Source organism: Haliotis asinina, chromosome 6 (genome assembly GCF_037392515.1).
Source record: "Haliotis asinina isolate JCU_RB_2024 chromosome 6, JCU_Hal_asi_v2, whole genome shotgun sequence".
Lineage (NCBI taxonomy): Eukaryota > Metazoa > Mollusca > Gastropoda > Lepetellida > Haliotidae > Haliotis > Haliotis asinina.
The window spans coordinates 17,064,208-17,090,706 of NC_090285.1; the positions used below are offsets into that span (position 1 = coordinate 17,064,208).

The 26,499-nt window shown below is 39.7% G+C and overlaps 1 protein-coding gene across 1 annotated transcript in view; it reads right to left on the minus strand.

The window, feature by feature from the left end:
• Positions 1–201: 201 nt before the first annotated feature.
• LOC137286977 (pyrokinin-1 receptor-like) overlaps positions 202–26,499 on the minus strand; it is a 32,456-nt gene continuing 6,158 nt past the window's right edge. Inside the window, exons 3-5 of the mRNA XM_067819042.1 lie at positions 3,463–4,011; positions 3,066–3,191; positions 202–1,034 (exon numbers count right to left, since the gene is read on the minus strand). Coding sequence (XP_067675143.1) covers positions 550–1,034; positions 3,066–3,191; positions 3,463–4,011 — 1,160 coding nt within the window. The 3' untranslated portion in view covers positions 202–549. The remainder of the gene's footprint in view (positions 1,035–3,065; positions 3,192–3,462; positions 4,012–26,499) is intronic.

The window sequence follows — 26,499 nt, forward strand, 5'->3', positions numbered from 1 at the left end:
GTTGTTTAACTCAGCAGTATCCCCGCCAAATGGCCGCGATCTGTAAAAAAATGATTCTGCATCACACAGTCCAGTGATCAACATCATGAGCATCGCTTCACGCCAATGGGATACGATGACATGTGTCAACCAAGTCAGCAAGATTGACCACCAGATCCCGTCAGTCGCCTCTTACGACAAACGTAGGTTCCTGAAGACCAATTCTAACCGGGATTTTTACGGGTTTCAAGAATATGTAAGTATTGTTTACAGAGACACTACATAAGGTGACTTCTTAATCCGAACGTTTAACATCAGCTGGACATTGAGAGGCCGTAATTAGCTGTTCCCATTAACACCAATAACAACACACGTGGCGACATCCACACTTGCAAATGTTTGCGTTTTGTCACGTCTGCGCACAAAACCGTTTTATCGAGAGGAGCACATATACTCAAGCGTTTGTCATTTTCAGGTTAATTTCATTTATTTTCAGAATTATACACAAGTGTATATTCTGAGCGTTGAATAATAGATTTTCACAACACGGTTCCGTGTTTCAATAGAATTTCACAACACGGTTCCGTGTTTCAACAGCACACAGTTCAACGACGAACGACTCACATCACAAAATCCGTTTTTCAGCAAAGCGGCTCTGCAAGGCGAATGATATCCATTCACAGAAGTATCGCAAGCAACACAGGAGTTCACGTTTTTAACGTAGTGGAAATCGGCATCGTTTATTTTTCTGTCAAAATTGTCGTCAATAAGCCGAGTCTTCAGAGTTTCTGGCACACTGCCGTTCGCAACCGGATGCAGCAAAGCATTATGGTCGTGGTATGTGGGCTGAAGTTTATCGCCGTCAGCGTTGACAACCACCATCGGTTGTTTGAGAGGCTTGTCCTGGTTGCCTTTGAATACACTGCTGGTGTAGGTAGAAGCACCGACCTTGTAACAACAGAAACAGATAGTTTCCTTAAAGGCGCCTCTGTAACGTCGAGAAATGACGTTGTACAGGATGGGGTTGACAGTGGAGCTGACGAAGTACAAGACACCTGAAACAGACGGAGTCCTGATTAAAATTTGCACTAAATTTACGTTGACAGGAATACATATACACAGCAATAAAACCTTTTAAGTCATCACAAGTGAATACGTTGACGAATGTCCTGCTACTACTACAACTACTACTACTGCTGTTACTATAACTGCTACTACGTCGGCTACTAGTATTATTACAGCTGCTGCTGGAGCGAGTGAGTGAGTTAAAATGTAAATACATGTAAATAATAATAATAATAAAAACTGCCAACGGAGGATAGCAGTAAGTGGGTTAAAATTTATCGTCACATCGGCGGTGGACAGTAAAACCAAAAATAGCTCACAGTAATTTTGAAGTAAAACTAGGTATGTCAAAAATTTTATTTCAAATGTGGACAAGACAGTGTAAAATAGGCTATATATCGCCAACAACTGAAGGTAGATCACCATACTTAGGACCAGAGTACATTTGCTTCCTGCATGGACCCTAGGTGGATTAACATCATCCATTCAGCTGTTAGCAATTAAGACACACCTAGCCGAAACTTAAAAATACACATATGCCATGAGTGAAAACATTGGAAACGTTTAATGTACTTTGAATGGCTGCTGCTGGATCAACTACTGCTACCGCTGCTGCTGGATCAACTACTGCTACCGCTGCTGGTGGAACAATTACTGCTACCGCTGCTGCTGGAACAATTACTGCTACCGCTGCTGGTGGAACACCTACTGCTACCGCTGCTGGTGGAACATCTACTGCTACCGCTGCTGGTGGAACAATTACTGCTACCGCTGCTGGTGGAACACCTACTGCTACCGCTGCTGGTGGAACATCTACTGCTACCGCTGCTGCTGGAACAACTACTGCTACCGCTGCTGGTGGAACACCTACTGCTACCGCTGCTGCTGGAACAATTACTGCTACCGCTGCTGGTGGAACACCTACTGCTACCGCTGCTGGTGGAACAACTACTGCTACCGCTGCTGGTGGAACACCTACTGCTACCGCTGCTGCTGGAACAATTACTGCTACCGCTGCTGGTGGAACACCTACTGCTACCGCAGCTGCTGGATCAACTACTGCTACCGCTGCTGGTGGAACAATTACTGCTACCGCTGCTGCTGGAACAATTACTGCTACCGCTGCTGGTGGAACACCTACTGCTACCGCTGCTGGTGGAACACCTACTGCTACCGCTGCTGGTGGAACACCTACTGCTACCGCAGCTGCTGGATCAACTACTGCTACCGCTGCTGGTGGAACAATTACTGCTACCGCTGCTGCTGGAACAATTACTGCTACCGCTGCTGGTGGAACACCTACTGCTACCGCTGCTGGTGGAACACCTACTGCTACCGCTGCTGGTGGAACACCTACTGCTACCGCTGCTGGTGGAACACCTACTGCTACCGCAGCTGCTGGATCAACTACTGCTACCACAGCTGCTGGATCAACTACTGCTACCACAGCTGGTGGAACACCCACTGCTACCGCTGCTGGTAGAATAACTACAGCTACCGCAGCTAGCGGAACACCTACTGCTACCGCTGGTGGTGGAACAACTACTGCTATCGCTTCTGGTGGAACTACTGGTTTTGTCCAGTACAGAACCCTGTTTTCATAAGTATCCCAACCCATAAAATCTCATTTACAATCTTAGACCCGAGGTATTCCGAGGTAACGTACTTCACCTGTGTTACAAATTGCTAAGGCTTGCGCAGATGACGTATTTGGCATATGGGGACGATGAACAATATCTAGGGAAATATTCAGTTGTACCTAGTACAGATCTAAGAAACGTAACTGTACATTAGAAGTTATGCTGTGCAAATGCTTCCGGGATCGATTCCCCACATAAGTACAATGTGTGATCCCATTTCTGGTGTCCCTCGCCGTGATATTGCAGGAATTATGCTAAAAGCGGCTTATATACTGACTGACTCACTGACTTCGGGTGCCATTTGTAACGTGACTTAACTTAAATGTAATAAACACCAACTATTGCAACAAAAGCTCACCTAGAATGCACTTATAAGCTCACCTGATATATAGAACAGCGTGCTCTGGACGTTCATCAGTAACGGGGTCCACGTCGACACGTACAGAACCATTAGTCTCTGGGCATGGAAGGGTGCCCAGCACAGGATGAAAGCTACTGTTACAGCAACTGAAGTGAATAGAGAGAGAAATTTGCAAAAAAAACCCAGCAAGAATGTAATCTGTTTAAACGACAAAATAAAACTGAAAATTCTAAACGTTGGCAGACAAGACCAAAAGTCTTTAGGTTTCGGACTGTCCCTCAGGTATTATTCCATAAAATGAGGACAGTTACCTCCTGACGTTCTAAGGTATGTAATTAAATGTTGACATCAATCATTTCCAACAATTTTAATTAAAGCAAATCCTAAATATTTTGGTCAGATAACTCGTGTCATTACCTAACATACGAATCACCACTCTCCTTGACTGGGATGGTGGCTTGTTTTTGTTGCTGCAACTCTTTATTTCATCCGACGGTCCTCGTCCGAGGTGAGACCTCCTCAGGGCGATGCCGATGAGGATGTAGAGACAGATGATGACGGCGACAGGTGTGACGAAGAACAGGAAGGTGGAGATCTGGAACATATAAGTCATTCTTTCTCGCCACTCAATCCGGATGTTGCAGATGAGGGATTCTGGGATAGGTTCTTTCGTGATGGGGTGGTGCAGCGCGTGGAACAGGCGGGTGTGGATGGAGAAAGGAAGCGCCACGAGGATGGAGACAACCCAGATAGAGATGATAATCCGGAGACATCGAGACAGAGCCGCCATGCGGTGTGCCTGAAGAGGGCGACAAATAGCCACGTAACGCTCTACGGTGAAGGCTGTGATTGTCAGAACTGACGCATATGACGTCATCTCCATCACTGAGTGACGCAGGATGCAGAAGGCTGCCCCAAATCTCCATGGATATGACTCCCATATGGCGTACAACTCCGGGGGTAAGCCTGCAATTAATTTGTTTATTTACGTAATTGTAAATTGCAGTTTTATTTACATAATTGTAAATATAATTCGTGAATGTAAAAGCTGTGAAACAAAGAACAAAAACAAAAAATACAAACATTGCGACAACGTCAAGGTCAGGTTTACAGCTGACATCCCGTAACCAAAGTTTTTAAGAGACGAGTAACGAGATCGAATGGAACGGGGTCGAATGGCCAGGTAATTGGATCCTTGTCACTGTGAAAAAATATATTGTAATTGAGTAGATCGATGCTTTTAAGGCTTATATGCATGTATTGTCCGGCCCAGACTCGATAATTTACAGAACCCTGTCGGGTAGCTGAAAGTAGTTCATTTTTAATTTTAAGGACAAACACGCGACTAAGCTCATTCTTTTGAATGTCTACCATAATAAGTAAGCCTGGATAGTATAGACAAATTTCGAAAAAATAAATTGTGCCCTGGATAACCAGGTAGACCCTTGTTCCATCTGTTTCCTGAAATGAAATATATCTAAATTCGTTTGACGAAAATACCTTTCTACGAGCGTGAGACCTGACATTGTGAAATTCGACTAAAATATGCATACACCAGCTTGCCAGTAGCTGTACTGTGATAGACAAGGCTTTTGAGATGTAATTAAGAACAAACAGCAAACAATTAACTCTGGTGAGAATTTGTTTGGTTGCTTATTGACAAGTTATGTGCGCATACAGACATATCTGAGTAGTAAACTCTACCTCGACCCCCAGCGAGTTGGCTTGTTTGAATTAGCGGCAGGAAAATACAAATCTGTCAAACGGTATGAAGCTTTCAGAAGTCAAGGTCAAGGACTGAATTTGGTTTAATGTACCCGACTCGAATGAACACGTCAACTGGATGTATTTCCTCCTGTGGCTCTCAGTCATTTGGAATAGCATGTGTTCGCCATAGCTTCTGTCAATGAGCAATTATTCCACTTCAGTAACACTATCTACTCCAATCAAGGGTTTACATTAAGGAAACACCAGCAAATTGACCCAACAGTTAAGACAACAATAATCCAGCTGCTCTGACATGCCGCCTTGTGTTTAATAGGCAAATTAAACCCAGGTGTACTGTGAGCAAATTTGGGCGTGCAGACTTGTAGCGAAAAACTGTCGCTGAACGAATACCCATGTGGGCAATAAAATCACATGTGTGGTGACAGCCACGTTTGAGTTTTATGGTTATGTTTTCAGATTACAAGTAGGTGATAATGGCACATGTGACGATTACTAGAGTGACGGTGAATGCGTTTATGTTGCTGTTGCGATATTTGGGCCTCAGTGGAGCTTCCCGGAAGTTTTATGGTAGACACAAGAAGAATGTTCCCGGTTGTCGAGAACGGGAAGGTGTCCAGTGCAATTTGTTGTTTTCGTTTCTGTGGTATTTGACGTGCTCTTGCATTTGCTTGTGACGATTTCTACGATGAAAGCTTAATTGTTTGCCACAACCCCAAACTCATAATAAGGTAGAGGTCTTGAAGTCGATACTTCTGTTGGTGGGGAATTCTCATGAGCGAGGAAAGGGTTCAGAAAGAGTTTACAGCGAACCCAACATTAAATATCGATTGCTGTATGCGTTACAGTCGCCATATTCTCGATATCGTTTGTGATTGGCTTTGTCTTGTTTGTTTGTTTGTTGTTTAACGATGTGCTCAGCAATATTCCAACTTCATTGTGGCGGACTATAAATTGCCGGGTCAGGACCAGGCAATCCAGTGATCATTAGTGTAATAGTCTCTCTAGACTCTAGTCCATTAGTCGCTTCTTATGAGAAGCAAGGGTTGCTGAAGACCAATTAAAATGGACGTACATGTGTGGTATCGTTTATGAAATCATGTCTGGGCCATTGGCTACAACATGACTAAAGAAACACTCAGCCATTGTGACCGTCCAGTTCACTTGAGGTTAGTCTTAACTTGAGGTTACTTAAATTAAGCCATGCTCATTTTGACCGCAGGGGATCTCTCGATCGCTAGCAAAGAAAGGAGTCATGAACTCTCTTTTATTACTTGCGAGGCACTACCTAAATCAACAGACGAGCAGGCAGGAGTGTGGCTAGAACAGAGGTGGCAACAATTGAGCCGAAACTTGGCAAATCAAAAAATGTTTTTGGATTGCGGGACAAAGAAAAATACCCTCTAATGAATGGGCTTGCGGTGAGATCCTGAGTGTCACCTACAATATTGATAGATTGTCAAGACTGTCTCTTTACTGTAATTCTAACAAACAATCGATTTAAACGCGCCCCAGTTATGAAAAATCCTTCACTGATACAAAATTACGAGCTCCAACGTTCAGCATAAAAACAAGTTTGTGAATCCTGGCAGAAAGCAAAGTGTTCTGTAAAGGTTGTGGCACTATAATAGGCCGCGAAGATTGACGTGTGTCAGGCTTTGCGCCAGTGGTGCTTCACGGTGTTTACCGACGAATCAAAGGACCGCCATACGCTGCATGTTGACGTAATTGTTTCCTGGATTTCTTGTTGTCCAATTCTGAAGAATTATCACCAAAAAATGTGAGCTGCAAAATGACAATGGGAGACCAATATCGATCTTCGGGCGAAAAGGAGGACAACACACGCAATAAATTTGTACTAGACCTTTCGTCATTGTCCTTATCTTTTGTCGGTATAGTAGTGTCCTTTAATCGCAATGACTGTTGAATAAACAGCACGTTTATGAACACCATTTATCCATATGTCTAAACTAAAAGTACACTTTAATTACATATTGATAATGTATTCATGTCTTGCATGTGTCTTTTTCACTCACGAGAGAAATAATATGGTCTTACGTCGCTTTTAGCAATATTCCAGCAAAATAGCGGCTGGGAACACCAGGAATGGACTTCACAAATTATACTATTTGACAAGAAAAGGAAAAATTCTCTGAAGAGTTTTTGCTCTAAATGGAATGTTCAAATCTTCATACTACGGGGTCCTTTAGCAATGCAGATACGAACAACTCGTTAAAGTGAAATATGTTTTTTCTTATGGCAATGGACGAGGGCGTCGCATATTCTGTTAGAACTCAGCGGTTGGTGGCAGTCGGATATAATTATGACCGTGGAATGGAATGTTTCATTCAACATGAAAGGAAAATATGTAGTCAAAGACTTGCTGCTGTTCACCTCGTCGGAATCCTTTGTACAACACTCATCAGGGCCCTTTGTCTTCCTGCACGAAGTCAGTTTTTGATGAATATGATAAAGAACAGAGATATTAATTTTCTTCTTGGAAACAATTTACGTTTTCCCGAAAGACCATTGAAAGGTAACCTTTTTGATCAAGAGTCAGAGAGATTTTAACCATTTGTCTTGTCCTGATCATTTTTCTGTTCTCTCAAAATAGTGAGCTAGTTAAGATTGTACGTCACATCGGCAATACTGCAGCAATATCGGGACTAAATATCCCAAAAGAATGGCTCACTGCATAGACTTTGTGAGTGAGTGAGTTAGTTAATATTTAACGTCACATCGGCAATATTTCAGCCATATCGGCATAGACTTTCTGATGGATGATGTCCATCATTTAATTTCTTGTGTCCTGTCATCATCTCCTCTGTGTTGTCGACTGAAGACCTTCCTGGCCTTGAATCATCTACTCAATTCTTGAATGCAGCTTTCAGCCAAAGAGTGGAAAAGAAAGGAGCGTGGTTCCCAGGAAGTTGACTCCGTACCCATAAGTACAGCAGTTTGGGTCAGATATTGGGTTGTGGTAGCTTGACCAGTATCATCCATTTTCACCACTGGAGGATTCCTTGTCCCACTGATGTCTATAGATATGAGTGACTGATACGGAAGTGTTGTACTTGTGCATGTAAACCGTAAAGCGTAGCCATTGCCCCCACCGATGTATAGAGAAATATGCTGACTGAATGTTCAGCTGGTTTACTCGTAAATATAGCCACTCGGAAACTATTGTTAATTGTTGTTGGCTACTAAAAGCACGCCTCACATGTACCATGCATTATTCACGATCGTTCAAAGATTATCTTCACTGTATCTCCTTATATTCTCCAATCCATTAAAGATTATCGTCGCTTTTCCGCATATATTCCTTTTGGGGGATTACAAGAGTAAGTATCCTAAAGCAGTTGGACATTTAGATGGAAATTGGAAAAATATTTCATTAAATGTCTGGGATAAATTGCATTCCATTTGCCATTTTCCTTTGCGTCACGCCTAAGGTTTGCAAACGAGTCTCCTTTGTATCAGTAATAGTTCTAGTAAAAGTTGTCCTAAGTAGTATCTTCAAGGCACATGCTCTTATGCCAGAGAATTCAATTTTCTGCTCGAAATCCAATGAACAAGTAACGGCAGCTTTCTACATGAGCAATAGCTGCATGCATGCGCTAATCACCTGTCCAGGACACTGAAATCTTTTAAGCGAGCTCCACATTTACAAGCAAACTAGGTATCCCCGACCTAACCCATATTACAGGCCCTGCTCTATCAATCATGTCTTTCACGTCAAGTCAAGGGCAATCAAAACCTATTCATGCTGGAACATATGAAGCTTATAAAATGACAAATTGGTGTTATCAGTTTTACGCCCTTCAAATGAATTACTACAACCTAGTTGACAGGGTTCTGAGGCTTATAAAAATATTTACATGGAGGATATAAATGAGGTCAGTTTTTATTATCGTTATGCATTTTCTGATTCTTTTGATTATGTGGCCTCCAACTTGTAATTCTCGAGGGAAGCTTATTTTTACAAGGAATTATTTACGCACCAGAATATGAAATCGATTTTTCAAAATTCAGTGATGATGAAAACTTTGAAAGTCGATTATTGTGTTTCTTTTTCTGCTTTACGTCATATGCTGCATTTGGTTTGGGAATCTGTGAACTGTGTTGTTTCTGAGAAGAAATACAGAATCGTGTGTAATACCTCAGCTGATTTGCAGTGAAACTATCGTGAAATCAATTGTAATAATAAAATGAGATATGTGACACTGGTCAACAATATGTTGATTTAAATATTTAAACATTCAAATATTGAAGTCGTACATGGAAGGTATATTTCATGAGGTGTAGGTGTGTGAACTGAATTGTTTTCGACCCTTTAGCAATATTCCAGCAATATCACGGCTAGGGACACCAGGAATGAGCTTAACACAATGTACCCATGTGGGGAATCGAACCCGGGTCTTCAGAGTGATGAATGAACGCCTTAGCCACTAGGCTATACAACCGCGCCTAAAAGGTTTTGGATTGATAGGAACATGTAGTTTGTAAACCCAATATCCATACATCACTGATGTCATTAATACATCGTATTATCTTGTGTTAATGGGGAATCGAACCCGGGTCTTCAGAGTGATGAATGAACGCCTTAGCCACTGGGCTATACAACCGCGCCTAAAAGGTTTTGGATTGATAGGAACATGTAGTTTGTAAACCCAGTATCCATACATCACTGATGTCATTAATACATCGTATTATCTTGTGTTAATGGGGAATCGAACCCGGGTCTTCAGAGTGATGAATGAACGCCTTAGCCACTAGGCTATACAACCGGGCCTAAAAGGTTTTGGATTGATAGGAACATGTAGTTTGTAAACCCAGTATCCATACATCACTGATGTCATTAATACATCGTATTATCTTGTGTTAATGGGGAATCCAACCCGGGTCTTCAGAGTGATGAATGAACGCCTTAGCCACTAGGCTATACAACCGCGCCTAAAAGGTTTTGGATTGATAGGAACATGTAGTTTGTAAACCCAGTATCCATACATCACTGATGTCATTAATACATCGTATTATCTTGTGTTAATGGGGAATCGAACCCGGGTCTTCAGAGTGATGAATGAACGCCTTAGCCACTAGGCTATACAACCGCGCCTAAAAGGTTTTGGATTGATAGGAACATGTAGTTTGTAAACCCAGTATCCATACATCACTGATGTCATTAATACATCGTATTATCTTGTGTTAATGGGGAATCGAACCCGGGTCTTCAGAGTGATGAATGAACGCCTTAGCCACTAGGCTATACAACCGCGCCTAAAAGGTTTTGGATTGATAGGAACATGTAGTTTGTAAACCCAATATCCATACATCACTGATGTCATTAATACATCGTATTATCTTGTGTTAATGGAATCCTTTCGAAATAACTTCGGAATCCACATTTCCCAAAATAAACCACAACCACCCACCTAAAGCACTAAGTACAATATCAGCTAAAGGTCAAACGTGAACGCAGTTGCCACTGTCAAGTATCGATAAGGAATTATTAAGAAAGTAATGCAATTTCCTGCCCACAAAGTAACGGTGTTTCTCTACGTCCTCGAGAAAGTGAACGACACTCCAATAAGGCCAAATTGATAGTTTGTGGCATGGAAATTGCTAACCTATCACTCGGGCTCAGAGTAGGTGCTGATGGTAGACAGTATCCTGACAGGCGCTCGCCGTTATTGATGTTGCTCGTCTTGCTCAACTTGGTTGTACCTAAACATGACCTTGAACTTGCTTAAGTCATAAAAAGGTTATAACATGAGAGGACATGAACTTGTTAATACGTTTATATATCAATATATTGACATAATGTTCTGTATGTCGTTTGCACGAAACAGCCCTCAGGTTCTAAGAATCATATGATCCTGAAAAAATTCACTTGCTCTTGCATATGTTCATGACGGGCCACCTGGTGATTCAGACGAGTGAGTAAGCTGAGTTTACACCGCTTTTAGTAATATTCCAGCAATATCACGGCGAGGGACACTAGAATGGTCTTCACTCACTGTACCCATGACGAGAATCGAACTCTGGTCTGTTCTTCGTGACGAGCGAACGGTTTTACCACTAGCTGGTTCGGGATACGCTCGCATTTTCACTATAAAGTAGTAATCGTCCAATAGAATTAGTGAGTTGATATTTAACGTCACATCGGCAATATTTCAGCCATATCGTGACGAGAAGCATTAATATTAGACATAATAGTAAATGGTAAAAAACTATCCACGAAGGACAGTAAAACCACTAGATTATCACAGATAGATATATAGAACTAGTGATTAAATTTAAAACAGTTTAACCACAGAGGACGATACAATATAAAAACGGGCTACAGACCGCCAACCCCTGAAGGTAGATCACCATACCAGGGTCAATGGGGGCTACCGTACCTTTGCTACCTGCGTGGACTTAGTTGGATTCACACCATCCCCTCAGACGCTGGCGTTTAAAAGAACAAATATACTTCGTTTAAAATGGGGTAAACAAATAGTAAACTGTGAAAGTTTTGGGACTTACGTACCCTCTCAGGAGGACAATAATTTTACGATACTTTAACCCTCTTTGAGGATACAGCGAGAAACATTATCACTTGTTAATATATACTACCAATCATTAAAATACATCGTCCAATAGACGTAACATTGACAAAGGTTTCTGATGATAGAAGAAATGGTATATTTCAGATCGTCAGTAGTCTTGAGTTTCAGCAGCTGGTAATCATCTCAGGCCTTCATCATTTCGGGCTTTGCCGGACATCAAGTTCACACGCCAAGGCACAATTCATTTATCGTTCGGGCAGCGTCCAACCAAATTTGATTACCCACTCGAGCAGTAACCGTGAGTGAGTATATGCTATTAAACGCAGCTGTCAGTCACAGGCCACCTGTATCGGTGTGTGTAAATAATCCTGTCTGGACAAGCCAACCTAATGCTGACTGCGTTATGTCGCGGGATATCGATATTAAGCCTCATGGTCTCACAATAACCGGCATTAACATGTGCGATAAAATAGGCGCTGAGAACCGTTTGGTACTTGATTTTTTGGGCGGAACTAAACCTACTGTTGGATTAAAAGAAAGCCATTTAAGGGTGAACGCCTCAGTGAGTTCGAAGGAATGAAGACGTTTGAAAAAAACCAGAGCAAATCAAAGTTTTGAAGCAACACACATTGGAGTCACCACTATACAATGTGAGTACCCAAGTGGGCTGTATACTTTCCAAGGTCTATTCAAAAGGTACATCGATGTGACAAAGAGGAATGTTACGTCACGACTAAGTTATATATTGAGGCTATATTAGCTATATTGTGTTACTATTCCAGGGCACGTGACGGTTCAGGACACAAGGAGGTGAAACAGGTTGAACTGTTGAGCGAACGCTTCAACTATCAAGCCAATAAATCACGTCATTTGTGGTTCTTTTCGTAAAAGCTATCCCGTTAGTCCTGTTGCATAAGGGATTATAACATTTTATTCAAGTACGATTTTACGAGTTCTAAATGCACGAGGACTTTGAATGAATAACATTTCGTTGGTGCCTGTATGCATTGTGCCAATAACAGGCAAACATGATACAATACTCCTAGTCTTTAATATTTACAGTATTCTGTTACTAATCTGAATAGTTGATACCAGAGGTATATTTCGTCAGATCATTATACTCATAGCCAAATTGATGATGTGGAATTTGGACTAAAAAGAATGAAAACATACAAGTTAATAAAAACTCAGCTGTTTTTGGCATTGTCGTCTCAAACTAGTTGAGAAGTTTAGTAATAGGAAAACACGGTACATCATATTCACTCTCTTACTGTTACACGCATAGAGACCATGTTCCAGGGCTCTGAGGAGATGTCTAGTAAAAAAAAACTTGTACTGTAACGACTTCCAGGTGCGACAATGCTGCTCAGGAAAGCGTACAGTGATTAATCAGCAGGCTGGGAATGCTGTGGAATGTTGCACGGAAATTTGTAAAAGTTTCTGCATTTTAGAGCGCCTAAGCTCAAGACAACACCCATGTCTCTTTCCACAGATAGAAGACAATGCAGTAATTATGAATGGTTCGGTATACCCAAGGATGACTAGTTGCCCCAAACTTGTCTTGGAGCTTTACCGTGGATCCTTACTGGAAAACATGTATACTCGTGTTACAGAAGCAATGGTTTGTGAGACAGTGTTTTGGTATTAACATCGACTAAAAACTCGACACATGAAAGAGTAAAATGCTGCATGTCTTAGACGTTCATCAGTTTGGTGCAACAAAAGCAGCAGCTTGGAAACTTTGTTGCAACGACGTACATAATAACGAAATAAAATTGGGACAAATACAAACAGCAGAAGGCACAATGACCACAAATGCACAAATGTAAATCATATCATAGAGGCTGGACCAGTCAATATAGTGATCGACAGAATACGCAATTTGAGTTAAACGTTATCGTCACATCGACAATATTTCAGCTACATCCTTGAGGAGAACAATTCATTGGTGTACATATTAAGTACTGGTAAATTATTCAAATCCTGTCAGCGAAGGACAAAATATAACTACATCATCACAGATACGAATTACAGTTTAACTATGGATGACAACACAACATAAAAAGAGACTATAGATTGCCGACAACAGAAGGCAGATCACCGTATTAGGGACATACGCCATTTGGGAACCGATGACATGAGTCAGCGAGTTTGACCGCCGGTCCTGTTAGTCACCTCTCATGATAAGCATAGGTTACTGAAGAATAGTTCTAACTCGGATCTTCACGAGAAGATAAGTATTGATTACTGAAGATCAGTTCTAATGCGGATCTTCACGGATCATAAATGCCAGGACCCGTGAAGGTCCGGGGTAGAATCACCTTCAGCAACCCATGTTTGCCAAAACAGGCGACTAACGGGATCAAGTGGTCAGGCTCGCTGATTTGGTTGGCAAAGTCATCAGTTCGCAGTATCGCAGATGGATGCTCATGTTGTTGATCACTGGATTGTCTGGTCCAGACTCGAGGACTAGTGTTTATAGACCGCCACCACACAGCTGGAATATTGCTGATTGCGGTGTAAAACTAAACTCACTCACTCACTCATATATGCCAGGGCGTCATGCACGCCAATGAGTTGACGAAAAACATCTTGTGTAGGGAATGAGCAATTCGTTAGAGCATTGGAACAGAATTATATTTCTTTAAATGTGATTAAGGAAACGTTAGAGGAGAAAGAAAACAAATGCTACATATAAGATCTGCCAGAGTTGTTTCCTTTTGATTATATCCTAGACACACTGCATGTGTCCTAACACATGGCTGTAGGAAATATCTTCTTACTCCTCAAGTTAATTGTATATGTGTGATCCCTGTTTGTGAGGGCAATCCTATAAAGGCCCAATTATGCCAATAATGAAAGCACGGTGTGTGTTGCTGGTTGTGCCCTTGGTGTAACGCTATTTATAGACTTATCCAGGGAGCACATGACGCATAATTACACTATGATAGTGTAGAAACTAACTGCTAAAGCCAAACAACGTAATTTTTTCACCTACACCGTGTGGCGTCAACTGAGTGATGCGAATTGTCAGCATTAAAGCAGTCAGTCTTCGAAACGCGCTGGTTAAATCCAAACTCATCTTTCTTCTCAGAACTTTATTGTCCGGGCTGAAATCTACAAAGATATAATTTTGTGCTTGATGGAACGACATATATTCTCAGAATGAGACCATTGCTCAGAAGGTTGCTACTTTGGCAGTTGGAAGGGAGTTTAAAGTATCATGCCGCTTGAATTAAGGAGTAAATGTTCTGTCTATATTAAATAAACAATCTGAATTTAAAACCATGCTTACGCAGTGGCGGCTAGTGATTTCTTATGAGAAAAGTTTCATCGTCTGTACACATTGGTGACGATGTTGGAAATTTACAATCACATTAACTGAAAACCTCATGGTCAAGAACAGTGGCACTTTATATGAACAACAGGTGAGACTGTTAAACTGAGATCGCGTTACTCGAAAACAATGCATAAGCAAGCTACGGTCACATCTTCTTCATTAGAGCGCTTAAGATTTCATACCGTCGTAACACATGCCGCAACAGCATCGCGACTCGGAACTCCAGTCTTTCTCTATGGAAAACTGAACATTTAACGTTCCAACCACACACCATCATCCTGTACAACACTATCGTTCCCTCAAGCTGGGATTTATGTGCTGTCGTGAAACCTTTAATTATTCACTTAAGCAACGTAGGTACTTGAGATGTTTTATCTCCTACCCAAACAAGTTGAATCTAAAACTGGATTCATGTTATGAATACGATAACGCACAAATGCCAGGCAATGACTGACCTTTGATAGATTAGGATAGTGATAGTGTTGTTTTCAGGCTTCCATTTCGAGGACATTCACTTCCAAACAGATCCTATAATGAAGTAATTATATTATAAAATGAACATAGAAGAAGGAAAATGTGCCTCTAATTCCTAACTGATGGATTTGTGACATTAGCATTGTATTTCTAGCAGGGAGAGTTTCCCTGACAAAGCACGGTATGCGAATGTTAGTTTTGCTACACGTAAACAACATCGTTATATTTAACTGCATCTGGAATTTGTTAACACAGGGAAAGCAATATCTCCCATGAGCCGGATCGGGATGGCAAACGGCAGTCAATGTTAACTATTTGAGCACAAACAACATGTTGTGTTAAACTCTATTCGTGTTAGATCATTTATCACTTAAAGGTTACATCTCATGAGGGAAAAGTAATTGTGCTTCTTGCACAGTTCAACTGATACTTGTTCTGAAGTCTCTTTAATCTTTTTTTCATTCTCCTCGAATTAAGGGGCACTGCAGTAGCATAGTCGTAGAATCGATGGAGGAGGCAGGTTCGATTCCCAACACTGGTGCAGTGTGTGAAACCGATTCCTGGTGCTATTGCTTGAATACTGTTAAAGCGTCGTAAAACGAAATTCACTCAATCCTCGACTTTGAAGTTGTATTTCTTTCACGGCATAAATTTAGATTTTCGTCACATTAGCATGTTCGAATATTTCTAACACCTGATCATTTTGAATGTGATCGAGGACTGTTACCTATCAGACGTTTCCGGAAACCCACTTCTTACTGAAGATGAAATCCAACACGCCGAGGAAAATCAGCAAAGAAGGATGGCGCAAAATGAAGGTGCCAGGCATTTTAATGTCTTTTAGGTCTAGGTTAGAATGGATCTTCAGTAATCCATGCTTGTGGTGAGGTGACTAACGGGATCGGCGTTCTGCTAAACTCACTCACTACAAGTTTGAGGATCACTGCATCCATTCCCGAGTATACTGTTAAGTAACACCCGTAACAAAGAAAACCAAAACCAAAAGAAAAAAAAGAAAAGCCCAAAGAAATAATAAAACGTTCTTTCAGATGTTACATGTAGTTGTTTATTTGCCTAACAAGTAACTCTCATACTGATCTCAATCTCAATGGAAATCCTGTATTAGGATGTTTGTTTGCTCAATGCTAAGCACGACAACTTGTTTTAGGAAGCAATCAAGATACAATTTTCCCTTTTCGACATGACAATCATACAACACTTACAGCAAAAATGCCACCCACTAACTGTATATAATCGTTTCAAATCTTGCGTTACACATTTTCTGCTGTCCATCTACAAATATGGTTCTCAGAGCGATTGATCCTCAAATGGCAGGTTTAGATTTAAAACATTTTTTCGGTGAAGTTTTACTCATTTCTACATGTGTTGAGTTCGGTTTGAAACGATCTAAAAGGGATAAAATTAAGCAGTATCGCATGCTTTGATGGTTACCATAACATCTTAGGGTAATTGTATTTTAAACGTAAAGAAGCATTCTAGCTTTTCTAACAACGTCAGAAGAACATACTGGACTTCAAACTGATTTCAGGACCTATTGCATTGCCCTTGTGGGTACCCAAATGACTCAGTACCTGTTTTATTGTGCATCATATATTTGATCGTTTAATACTTGTGAAGCCTTTAACCATGTCATAGACGTATTCATCACCCGTTTAACTGAAGTTTTGATCTGGTACTGTAAGTAATAGTCGGATACAGCGTGCACCTTAGCATGACGGCTATTGCTACAACCACCATTCACTCACTCACTCACTACAACCACTACTACTGCTAACACTGTTGAATGCTGTTACATTTATGGTGTCATGACTCGAATAACTTATGTCTAATTTAGCCTGTTTTGCAATCAGAATGTGACAAAGCAAACTGAACTTGCTCTGATCCAAACTAAGTGGGAAATACAACTACATCTATCGACTAGATTTACCATGATCTTAGTGAGTGAGTTTAGCTTTACGCCACTTTTAGCAATATTTCAGCAATATCACCGCGGGGGAGACAGGAAATGGGCTTCACACATTGTGCCCATGTGGAGATCATGATCATATATTTGATGTCTTCTAAACATAAAAAAATGTTATAGAATCTACATAAAAATAATTGAAAATGTGTATGTCAGACTAAATATCTATTGAAAAAGAATAACGTAAAAAAATGATCTTCAGAGAAGGTTTGCAATTTGGTAACTACAGCTACATATGACTTGTTTAACACTGCTGTATGAACATGAATGAACATTGAATAGACACAAGCTACAAAGTAAAACAATGAAGGGCTGAACTCTTTCAAACGACGTGGGAGATTAAACAGTCACATCTAGACTTTTCAATAACTTTAGTTCAGATTGGCAACATATATTTAATCATCGACAAGCTGAATAGTCATATCCTGGTGAATAGTCATATCCTGGTGGAAATAGATTTCACACCACGATCTATTATTACGTACGGAAATTCCAGTATGAGTTCTAACGGCACAGGGACTTTAAATGAAATTACGCCTTGAAAATCCATTATTTTACGAATGACATTTAAAAATGTGGAAATTTCTTCCCTGGTGTTGAATATTACGATTACAAATATGCCTTATGCCAACAATAGATTCATAAAATGCAATACATTCCTGGACTTTGGTATTTAAAAATTAAAAACACAGACAGATACTCAATGAATAATTTATGTATATACCACTGTGTATATTAATATGTGCTCGTATATGTGAAATGTGTTCTCTATTTGAATGTAGATGAACATGATGTTTCTTGGCTAAATTATAAACTAACAATTAAATATGCTGTGGAATTTGGGCATAAGAACAATATACATTATCAAGTAAATGCCACAACTATTTAGCTGCAACTTTGATGTGATTGAAGTTGATAGGATCAACAAGGGGAAGACAGGACACATCCCCTTTACTAATAGTATCTTATTGTTACATACAAAGGTTCCATGTTCCACGGTTCTGAGTCGATGTCTGGTGAAAGGCCTGTTACTGTAACGACTTTCAGGCGCGAGAAAGAACACATTGCTTCTCAGGAAAGAGTACAGTGATTACTCAGCAGGCTGGGAATGCGAAGGTGAAAAGGATTAGTGGACTGCTAATACTGTGGAATGTTGCAGCGGAAAGTTTTACATTTTTCTTCATTTTAGAGCAAGACAGTACCCATGGGTCTTTCCGTAATTATCAGAGAGAGTAATGGTTATGAATGACATCGTTAAGAAAGACTATTTGTCCCAAAACGTGCCTCAAAAGCATTGCGTGGATGCTTACGAGTAGACCCATATACGTACGAAAGCGTACGTAATACAACTATTAACTCAAGACCATTGGTGTACGAACGAGATCACGCTTTAAATACAATTTAGGTTCTCCAAAACCATGGAGTGAATGGAAAATAACAGATTAATTTGGTATCTGGAAACCAATAACCTCTTTATAGATATTCAATGTGGTTTTAGGAAGAAAAAATATCATTTTATTTATCACTAAGTACGCTTAGAATCTTAGGAAAGAATTACTTTTCTTGATATTGTTTTGCTAATGTTGGGTGAGTAATAAGTATAATATTAAACTATGTCACCATATTTATGCAACTCGTGGTATCGGTATCTAACTCGCTTTCTATCGTTAAAGACCAAACCATTCACTCCTTACAAAAATATGGTATTCTACGGGACATCGTTTAGTAGCCGCTATATCTCCCATGAGCCGGAGCTTTTAAATGGCAGGCAATGTCATGGATCTGAGCATAAACACAGCTTGTTGTGTTAGCAAATCTTCATGTTTTTTGATTGAGTTGGATAGTTGTTTCTCGATTTCAACACATGATTTATATTTGGCTATTATTATATCAGTTATCACTTAACTGTTAGAATTGATTTTCAGTCTTGCTTGTCATTAGAGCTAACTAACGGCATCAGATGGTCAGTTTCACTGACTTCGTTGATGCATGTCATCGTATCCGATTTGCGTGAGTGGATGCTCATGCTTTTAATCATTATATTGTCTTGACCAAACTTCTTCACAGATCACCGCTATATAAGCTGAAATATTGCTGAGTGCAGCCCAAAACTGTACTCATTCACTGAAATGTGAATCCATCCCTGTGTGTTATGTGTTATGTAGTAGTCTCTCAATGTTCAATCAAAATGGGGTAGTAATAAAATAAGACGAACAAAAAACAAAGCAAAATCCAATAAGGTTACCTTCCTTCACGTACTGGATTATTTGCCTAACAAGCAACTCTCATGACGTATCTTAATGGAAATACCACATTAAGATGTTTGATAAATATCCAGTAGGATAACTTGTTTCAGGAAGCAATCAAGATACAATTTTCCCTTTTCGACATGATGGCAATCATACAGCAATTACAGCTATTATGTCTCTCACTAACTGTTGTGTATAATCGTTTCTCATCTTGCGTAGCAAATTTTGTTGCCGTCCATCTTCAAATATGGTTGTCGGAAAGGAAATTACCCACTGTAAACATTGATCTAAGGATCCTCACATGTCAGATTTAGATTAGGAAAACGTTTTTTTTCCGTGGCATTTTTGCATTTCTTCATTTGATGAGTTCTATTTGAAACGAACTAAAAGGGATGAAGAAACATATCTCTGTGTCGATGATTACTATACTGGACAAAAGTAGTTACGGATTTATGTAAATATTGAAATAATGAATAATGATCTACGTATTCCATTACACACTGGTATCAAGTATCCAACATATAATATCTACAGGCACTCGGGATGATGTATATTTCAGTTTGTATTTTAATTGTGGTCAAAGCTTCAGTATCACATGTTGGAGCTATTGCAATACCGTGATTATTATTATCAGAATTCGTCAACCATTTCGTCAACAATATTGATCTCGTATTTTCCAGTCGATTCTATTAAAAATAGACGCGAAGTGATTGGGGGATGTAGCCGGCACCATAGTATGACTGTACTACTACTACTCTTGAATGCTATGTCATTTGTGGTGCAGTGATTTGAATATCTCGGTAAAATCCGAAACTGTTTTGTAAAAAATGTAATGTGACAAACAAACCTACCTAAATTTGCTCTGATCCACTCTGAGAAGGGAACACAACCACATCTCCTAGCTGAGCTTACCATGATTACATATTTGATGTTAAATTAAAATAATCTGATGGTAGGTTAGCTGTAGTACATCCAAAAGGTAAACTGTACCGACACTGAAAATGGATATGCCAGGAATGACATAAATCAATAAAGAAAATCAATGAAGCAAAAAATCGAATCTTTTTTACATTTTTTAACAAGCTGCAATGAGCGATGATTTCAAACAAGGAAGGATATTTATAGTATTACACACTGAAAATCTCCAAAGTAGGACCCAATCCCTCAGAACAACGTTTTGCAAGCAACAAGTGTTCAACCTTTAAATCTAAAGCCACTTTGGTATGACTAGCAATATCTATCAACATCTCAACGCAGCGCTGAGACATGGAATCCCAGAAACGCTAGTCGAATCACGCTGCACCTTGTCTGATCCCAGTGCTTCGTTTCACCACTGAACCATCTCGGATCAAAGTCTGTGCGATTGATGACTCTTCTGGCAACCATGGACAAGCAGCCTAGAGTCCGATAGGTTAGTCTTCTCATCTCAGAATGCTGCTGAAACTTGGATGTTTTCCATAAAAATACTCCTGCTAATCCTGCGATGAAAGTGAATTTCGTGGAGAACTCTCGAGTTCAGAAGTCCAATCGTGAGGAGGAAGTGATGAGCTTGTGTCGGTGAAACCAACAGAGCAATGGCAGATGTCTGGGCGCTATTCGTTTGTCATCGGACACGGTGTTAAAGCTAGAATTACAAGATGCAGTTTTCGTCATCCATTAACGACAGGATGAAAAAGTTTTGTGAAGCAATCCCATTCGATGCAGACAAGATTTTCAGAATCAGTAGTTCATTTAGGGAGGATGACAGAAGCTGAGTACATAATTCGTGAGTTATTCGGTTTAATGCCGCTTTGAAAACTATCCCATCGTGTAACGACGCGTCAAATTAAAGTGGGAGGAAAACAAGGACTTAATCTGATCTTAAACGTTAACCACTTTGTGGAAGTACACAAGTATGGTTACACAGCTGACACAATCATAAACGTTAACCACTTTGTGGAAGTACACAAGTATGGTTACACAGCTGACACAATCATAATGGTGCCTAAACCTCTTATTTTCCAGAATTAGCTCCAGAATTGGGCTTTGAACATTTCTTACAGTGGAGTAATGAAACCATTGCTTTTGGAGTGAGTGAGTGATTTAACATCACATCGGCCATATTGTATGGCTTTTTGATCACCGGTCACTTTAATCTCTAGGGTCACTGGCGACCCTTTTTTTACACATATTCCGGCAGTCAAGCTATACAATCGATATTGCAGCCATATCGAGACGAGAACAATTTAATATAGATCAATATTAAAATCAATAAACTAAAACTACACATATGCGATTAAATAGACTGGAAAGTTAGATTTACTGTGAATGTTTTGGGACTTACGTACCCTTTCAGGTGGGCTCAATAATTTTACAGTACTTTGACCAGCCTCCAGTGAGTGAGTGAGTTAATATTTAAAATTTCAGCCATATTGCGACGAGAACATTTAACACTGAAATGGAATATATGTCTATTATGAAACTGCCGACGAAGGACTATAAAACAAATAGAATATCATAATTGGAATTAAAACTAGCGTCTAAAGATAAAACTAATATCACTATTTGAACGATACAATATACAAACAGGCTATAGATCACAAAAAAACAACAAAAAAACCCCAAAAAAAAAACAGAAGGCAGATCACCAGACTAGGGGCCATGTGGACTTACAGTACCTTTGCTACCTACATGGACTCTAGTTGGATTTACACCTTCCCGTCAGCCGCTTGCGACTGTAGGAAATGTTAGTCACATTTTAAATACAAGAATACTACGTCCAAAAATTCAGGTAAGTTCAAATTGACGTACAAAGTATGCATTATGCATATAATAGGAGAGACTCAGCTACTAATCTCTGTATATACCATTGGGCATGTTAATACAAGTATGTCCTCGAATACATCGAATATGTTCCCTATTTAAGTTTTTCTTCGGGTCAGATCATAAAACGTATAACCAAATATAATGTGGAATTTGGACCTAAAAGGACTGAACAATCTGTCATGGGGAACAAAATACAGGGAATGCTGAATGCTGCAACTGAAAGTTTTACATTTTCTGCACTTTCAGCCCGAAAGTACAAGACAATACTCATGTGTCTCTCCACAGCTAGCGGGCAACGCTTGGATTATAAATGACGTCAGCAAGGACAACTAGTTGCGTATAAAAATTACTAACGTGTATTTTCATGTCACAGAAACAATAGTTTGTGAGACAGTGATTTCATATTACATCGACTGAAAACTAGTTTAACTCGACACATGAAGACATAACATGCTGCATGTCTTAGCCATTCATCAATTTGGTGCAATAAAAGTATCAGGTTCACAAAGCAACAAGGAACATTCTACCGAGATGCAATCGGGGTACAGATACAAATGCTAAAAGTCGAGCGAGTATTGCTTTACGCCACATTGATTGATTGATTGACCGTTAGCTGCCTCTTACGACAAGCATGGGGTGTTGAAGATCGATTCTAACCAGGCTGCAGATGCTAGCTGTGGGTGGACGAAGAGCAAATTGTGTAGGAAACGAGGTAATCGGTATACCATAGGAACAGAAACTTTGAATGGGATGAAGGACATCTTAGAGGAGAAACACGAATGCCACATATAACATCTGCAAGAGTTCTATTCTGATTATATCCTACCTACACTGAATGTGTCCTAGGACATGGCTGTAGGAAATATCTTCTTACTCCTCAAGTTAATTGTATGTGAGTGATCCCTGTTTGTGAATGCTGTCTTATAAAGGCCCACTCACTCTCAAAAGGAAAGCACGGCGTGTGTTGCTGGTTGTACATTTCGTGTAACGCAAGTTATAGACAAGTCCTGAGACTACATTCATGGCAACACATGACACATCATTACACCATGAGTGTAGAAACGTCCTGTTAGCTGGTAGAGTCAAAGAACATAATACAGAACTATACTGTATGGCGTCAAATGAGTCATGTGGATAACAAAGGAATAAAATAATCAGTCTTTGCTTAAATCAAAGGAATCTATATGTAATGTATACTTTATCTCTAAGAATACCTTTAAGAGTTTTCTTCTCGCAACTTTTTTGTCTACGCTGAAACTTCAAAGGATATATTTTTGTGCATGATGGAGCAACACTTTCTCAGAATACGGCAACGCTGAGAAAGTTGTTATTTAGGAGTTGGAAAGGAGTTAAAGAATATCATGCCAATCGAATTAAGAATTACATCTTCTGTCTAAATTGAATAAGCAATCTAAGTTTAAAACCAGGCTTTCACATAGTGGCAAATGTTTTGTTTGTTTGTTTTTTAAATGATAACAGATTCTTTCATCTCTACACCCTGGAGACGCTGTTGGAAATATACAATCACTTTTGCTAAAAGCCTTATGGCCAAGTGTGACGTCAGCTTCAGTGAACTTACCTTCTGTGCGACTACTGAGATTATTGCACTGAGATCATGTTGCCTTCCCAACATCATAACAGAAACAAGGTTCAGTCATACGTTCCCAACTAGAGAGCTAAATATTTCACACCATCGTAACACACATTTCACTTTGTATCTAAGTTGACCTTACGTTTAGTGGAAGTGAGTTTATTGTCCCTCTTGATTTGACCTTAGACGTTAGTGAGTGCACATAGTTTTCTAATACCTATTCGTTGATATTGTTATTTTCCTTACCACGCTGCAACAATATGGTTAGGGGGACCACAAGTTCTCTGAATGAAGAACTTGACACATATCGTGTCACACAAGCGCCTACACCCCAAAGCTACCACACCAATTCCCCTGGATGATATTTACATGGTGTCTTCCTAACCTTTTTATATTCAAATGAACAACGTATACATACCTAATCACTGCCAATCACTACTTTTTTGTCTCCAGCCAAACAAGCTGAAACCAGAACTGGATTCATGTTCTGCTATGCAACGACTGGTCTTTGAAGGGATTGGTTAGTGAAAGGAAGTCTTGTTTATGAGAAATCATGCCGGTGTCATGTGCTCCCAAACACCTCATATACTAAAGTATACCATTACAAAACAAGAAGAAAGAAAATGTTCTTTTTACTTTCAGAGATGACTGCAACAAAATTTCTCAGTTTGAACTTAGCTCGGCCCTCATGTCAAAGGAATTATTCTGTTATGGAGTCATATCTCCATAAAAAGCGCAAATAATTTAAGTATCAAGCACTTTTGCAGCATGATAAAGGTCATACTTTAAATCAACTTAATGTTCAAACTGATGGATTTGTGACTTTAACATTGCATTTCTAGTAGCAAGAGCTTTCCTGTCATAGCAAATTGGTGAGAATGTTAGTTTTGCTGAACGTTAACAAGATAATTATAGTTTACTACATCTGGAAATGTCTAGTAATAACATGACTAGACGTTTTTGTTAACACAACAAAAGCAATATCTTCCATGAGCAGGATCTGGATGACAAACTTCAGTCGATTCTATCCATCTCAGAACACACAACATGTTGTGGTTGCTTATCTTCTTAGAAACCCAATTTTTTGTTGACTTGGATTGTTTCTCGATCTGCGTCTCAGTACATGTGACTGATTTAAACTCTGTTTTATTATGTTATTTATTACTTAAGGTTTATATGCAATGCTGAAAGAGTAACTGTGCGTTAGTTCACATATTGATATTGGTTCTGAAATATTTGAGAACATCTGTCATTCTCCTTGAATGTAGGGGCAGTGGGGTAGGATGGTGGTTAAAGCATTCACTCATCATGCTGGAGACGCGGTTTAATTCCCCACGTTGGTACAATGTGTGAAGCCCATTTCTGATGTACCAGGAATATTGCCTGAACATTGCTAAAGTGGAGTAAAACTAATGTCACACACTCCTAGACTTTGCAATTGTAAACATGTTCTTTAACGGCATAAATTTAGATTTTTATCGGGTTTGCTTGTTCGAATATTCCTAATTGAGGATTGTTTAGTTGTCAGCAAGCTTTTTAATTACTGACAAAAACGTCCTGGTTGGAAATTAACTTCACAACGCAGAGGGCATGCTGTAAAGAAGGATGACACAATACTAAGTTGTCATGTATTTTCATGTGTTTTTTTGTGACATATATGCTCTCTTTCGAGATTTAAAAAAGAGTGTTAACACTAATGGCTATTGCCTATGTAAGACGTCATGTCAACAAGGCAACCTTATTCGGTTGTTGCTTCTTCAACAAAGAAAATGGTCAGTCTCGCTGATTTGGTTGCATCCAAAGTGCGTGGATCGTTGCTTGCTGGATTGTCTGGTCCAGACTCGATTACTTGCAAACCGCTGCCACCGAATCCATCCCAGCATATAATATAAGTAATCTCTCCGTGTCCAATCGAAGGAGAAACAAAACCCAAAGAACAAAAAAAAAATAATGATAATAAAAACAACTAAAAAACAACCTAAAAAGAAAAAAAAACAATATAGAAAACCCCCCACCAAAACATGCATTTCCTCGCGTATTATTGTAGTTGCCTAACATGTAACGCAGCGTAAGTCCCACATTAGATATTTGATCAATACTCAGCAGGACAACTTGTTTCAGGAAGCAATCAAGATACAATTTTCCCTTTTCGACATGATGGCAATCATACAGCAATTACAGCTATTATGTCTCTCACTAACTGTTGTGTATAATCGTTTCTCATCTTGCGTAGCAAATTTTGTTGTCGTCCATCTTCAAATATGGTTGGCGGAGAGGAAATTACCCATTCCAGCGATTGATCTAAGGATCCTCACATGGCAGGTTTAGATTAAAAAAAAACCCGTTTCTTCGTCGCAATTTTAAAGTTTTAAATTTGATGAGTTCTATTTAAAACGAACTAAAAGCGATGAAAATGATCACCTTAATATCTGTATGCACTCGGGGTAATATATGTTTAAAACTTAATGCGGCATTCTAGTTGTGGTAACAGCGTTAGTATCACATATTGGACATACGATGTGATTTCAGAAGCTAATGCATTGCCCGTGAAGATAGAACCAGTTACTATTTTACTGTGCATCATATATTTTGATCTGTTCATACTTATGAAGCATTTAACCGTGTAACAAATGTATTCGTCAACCGTTTAATTGAAGTAGTGATCTGGTACTTCCCAGCATAGTGTCTGGAGTATGCAGCATGCACCTTTGTATGACTGCATGACTACAACTACC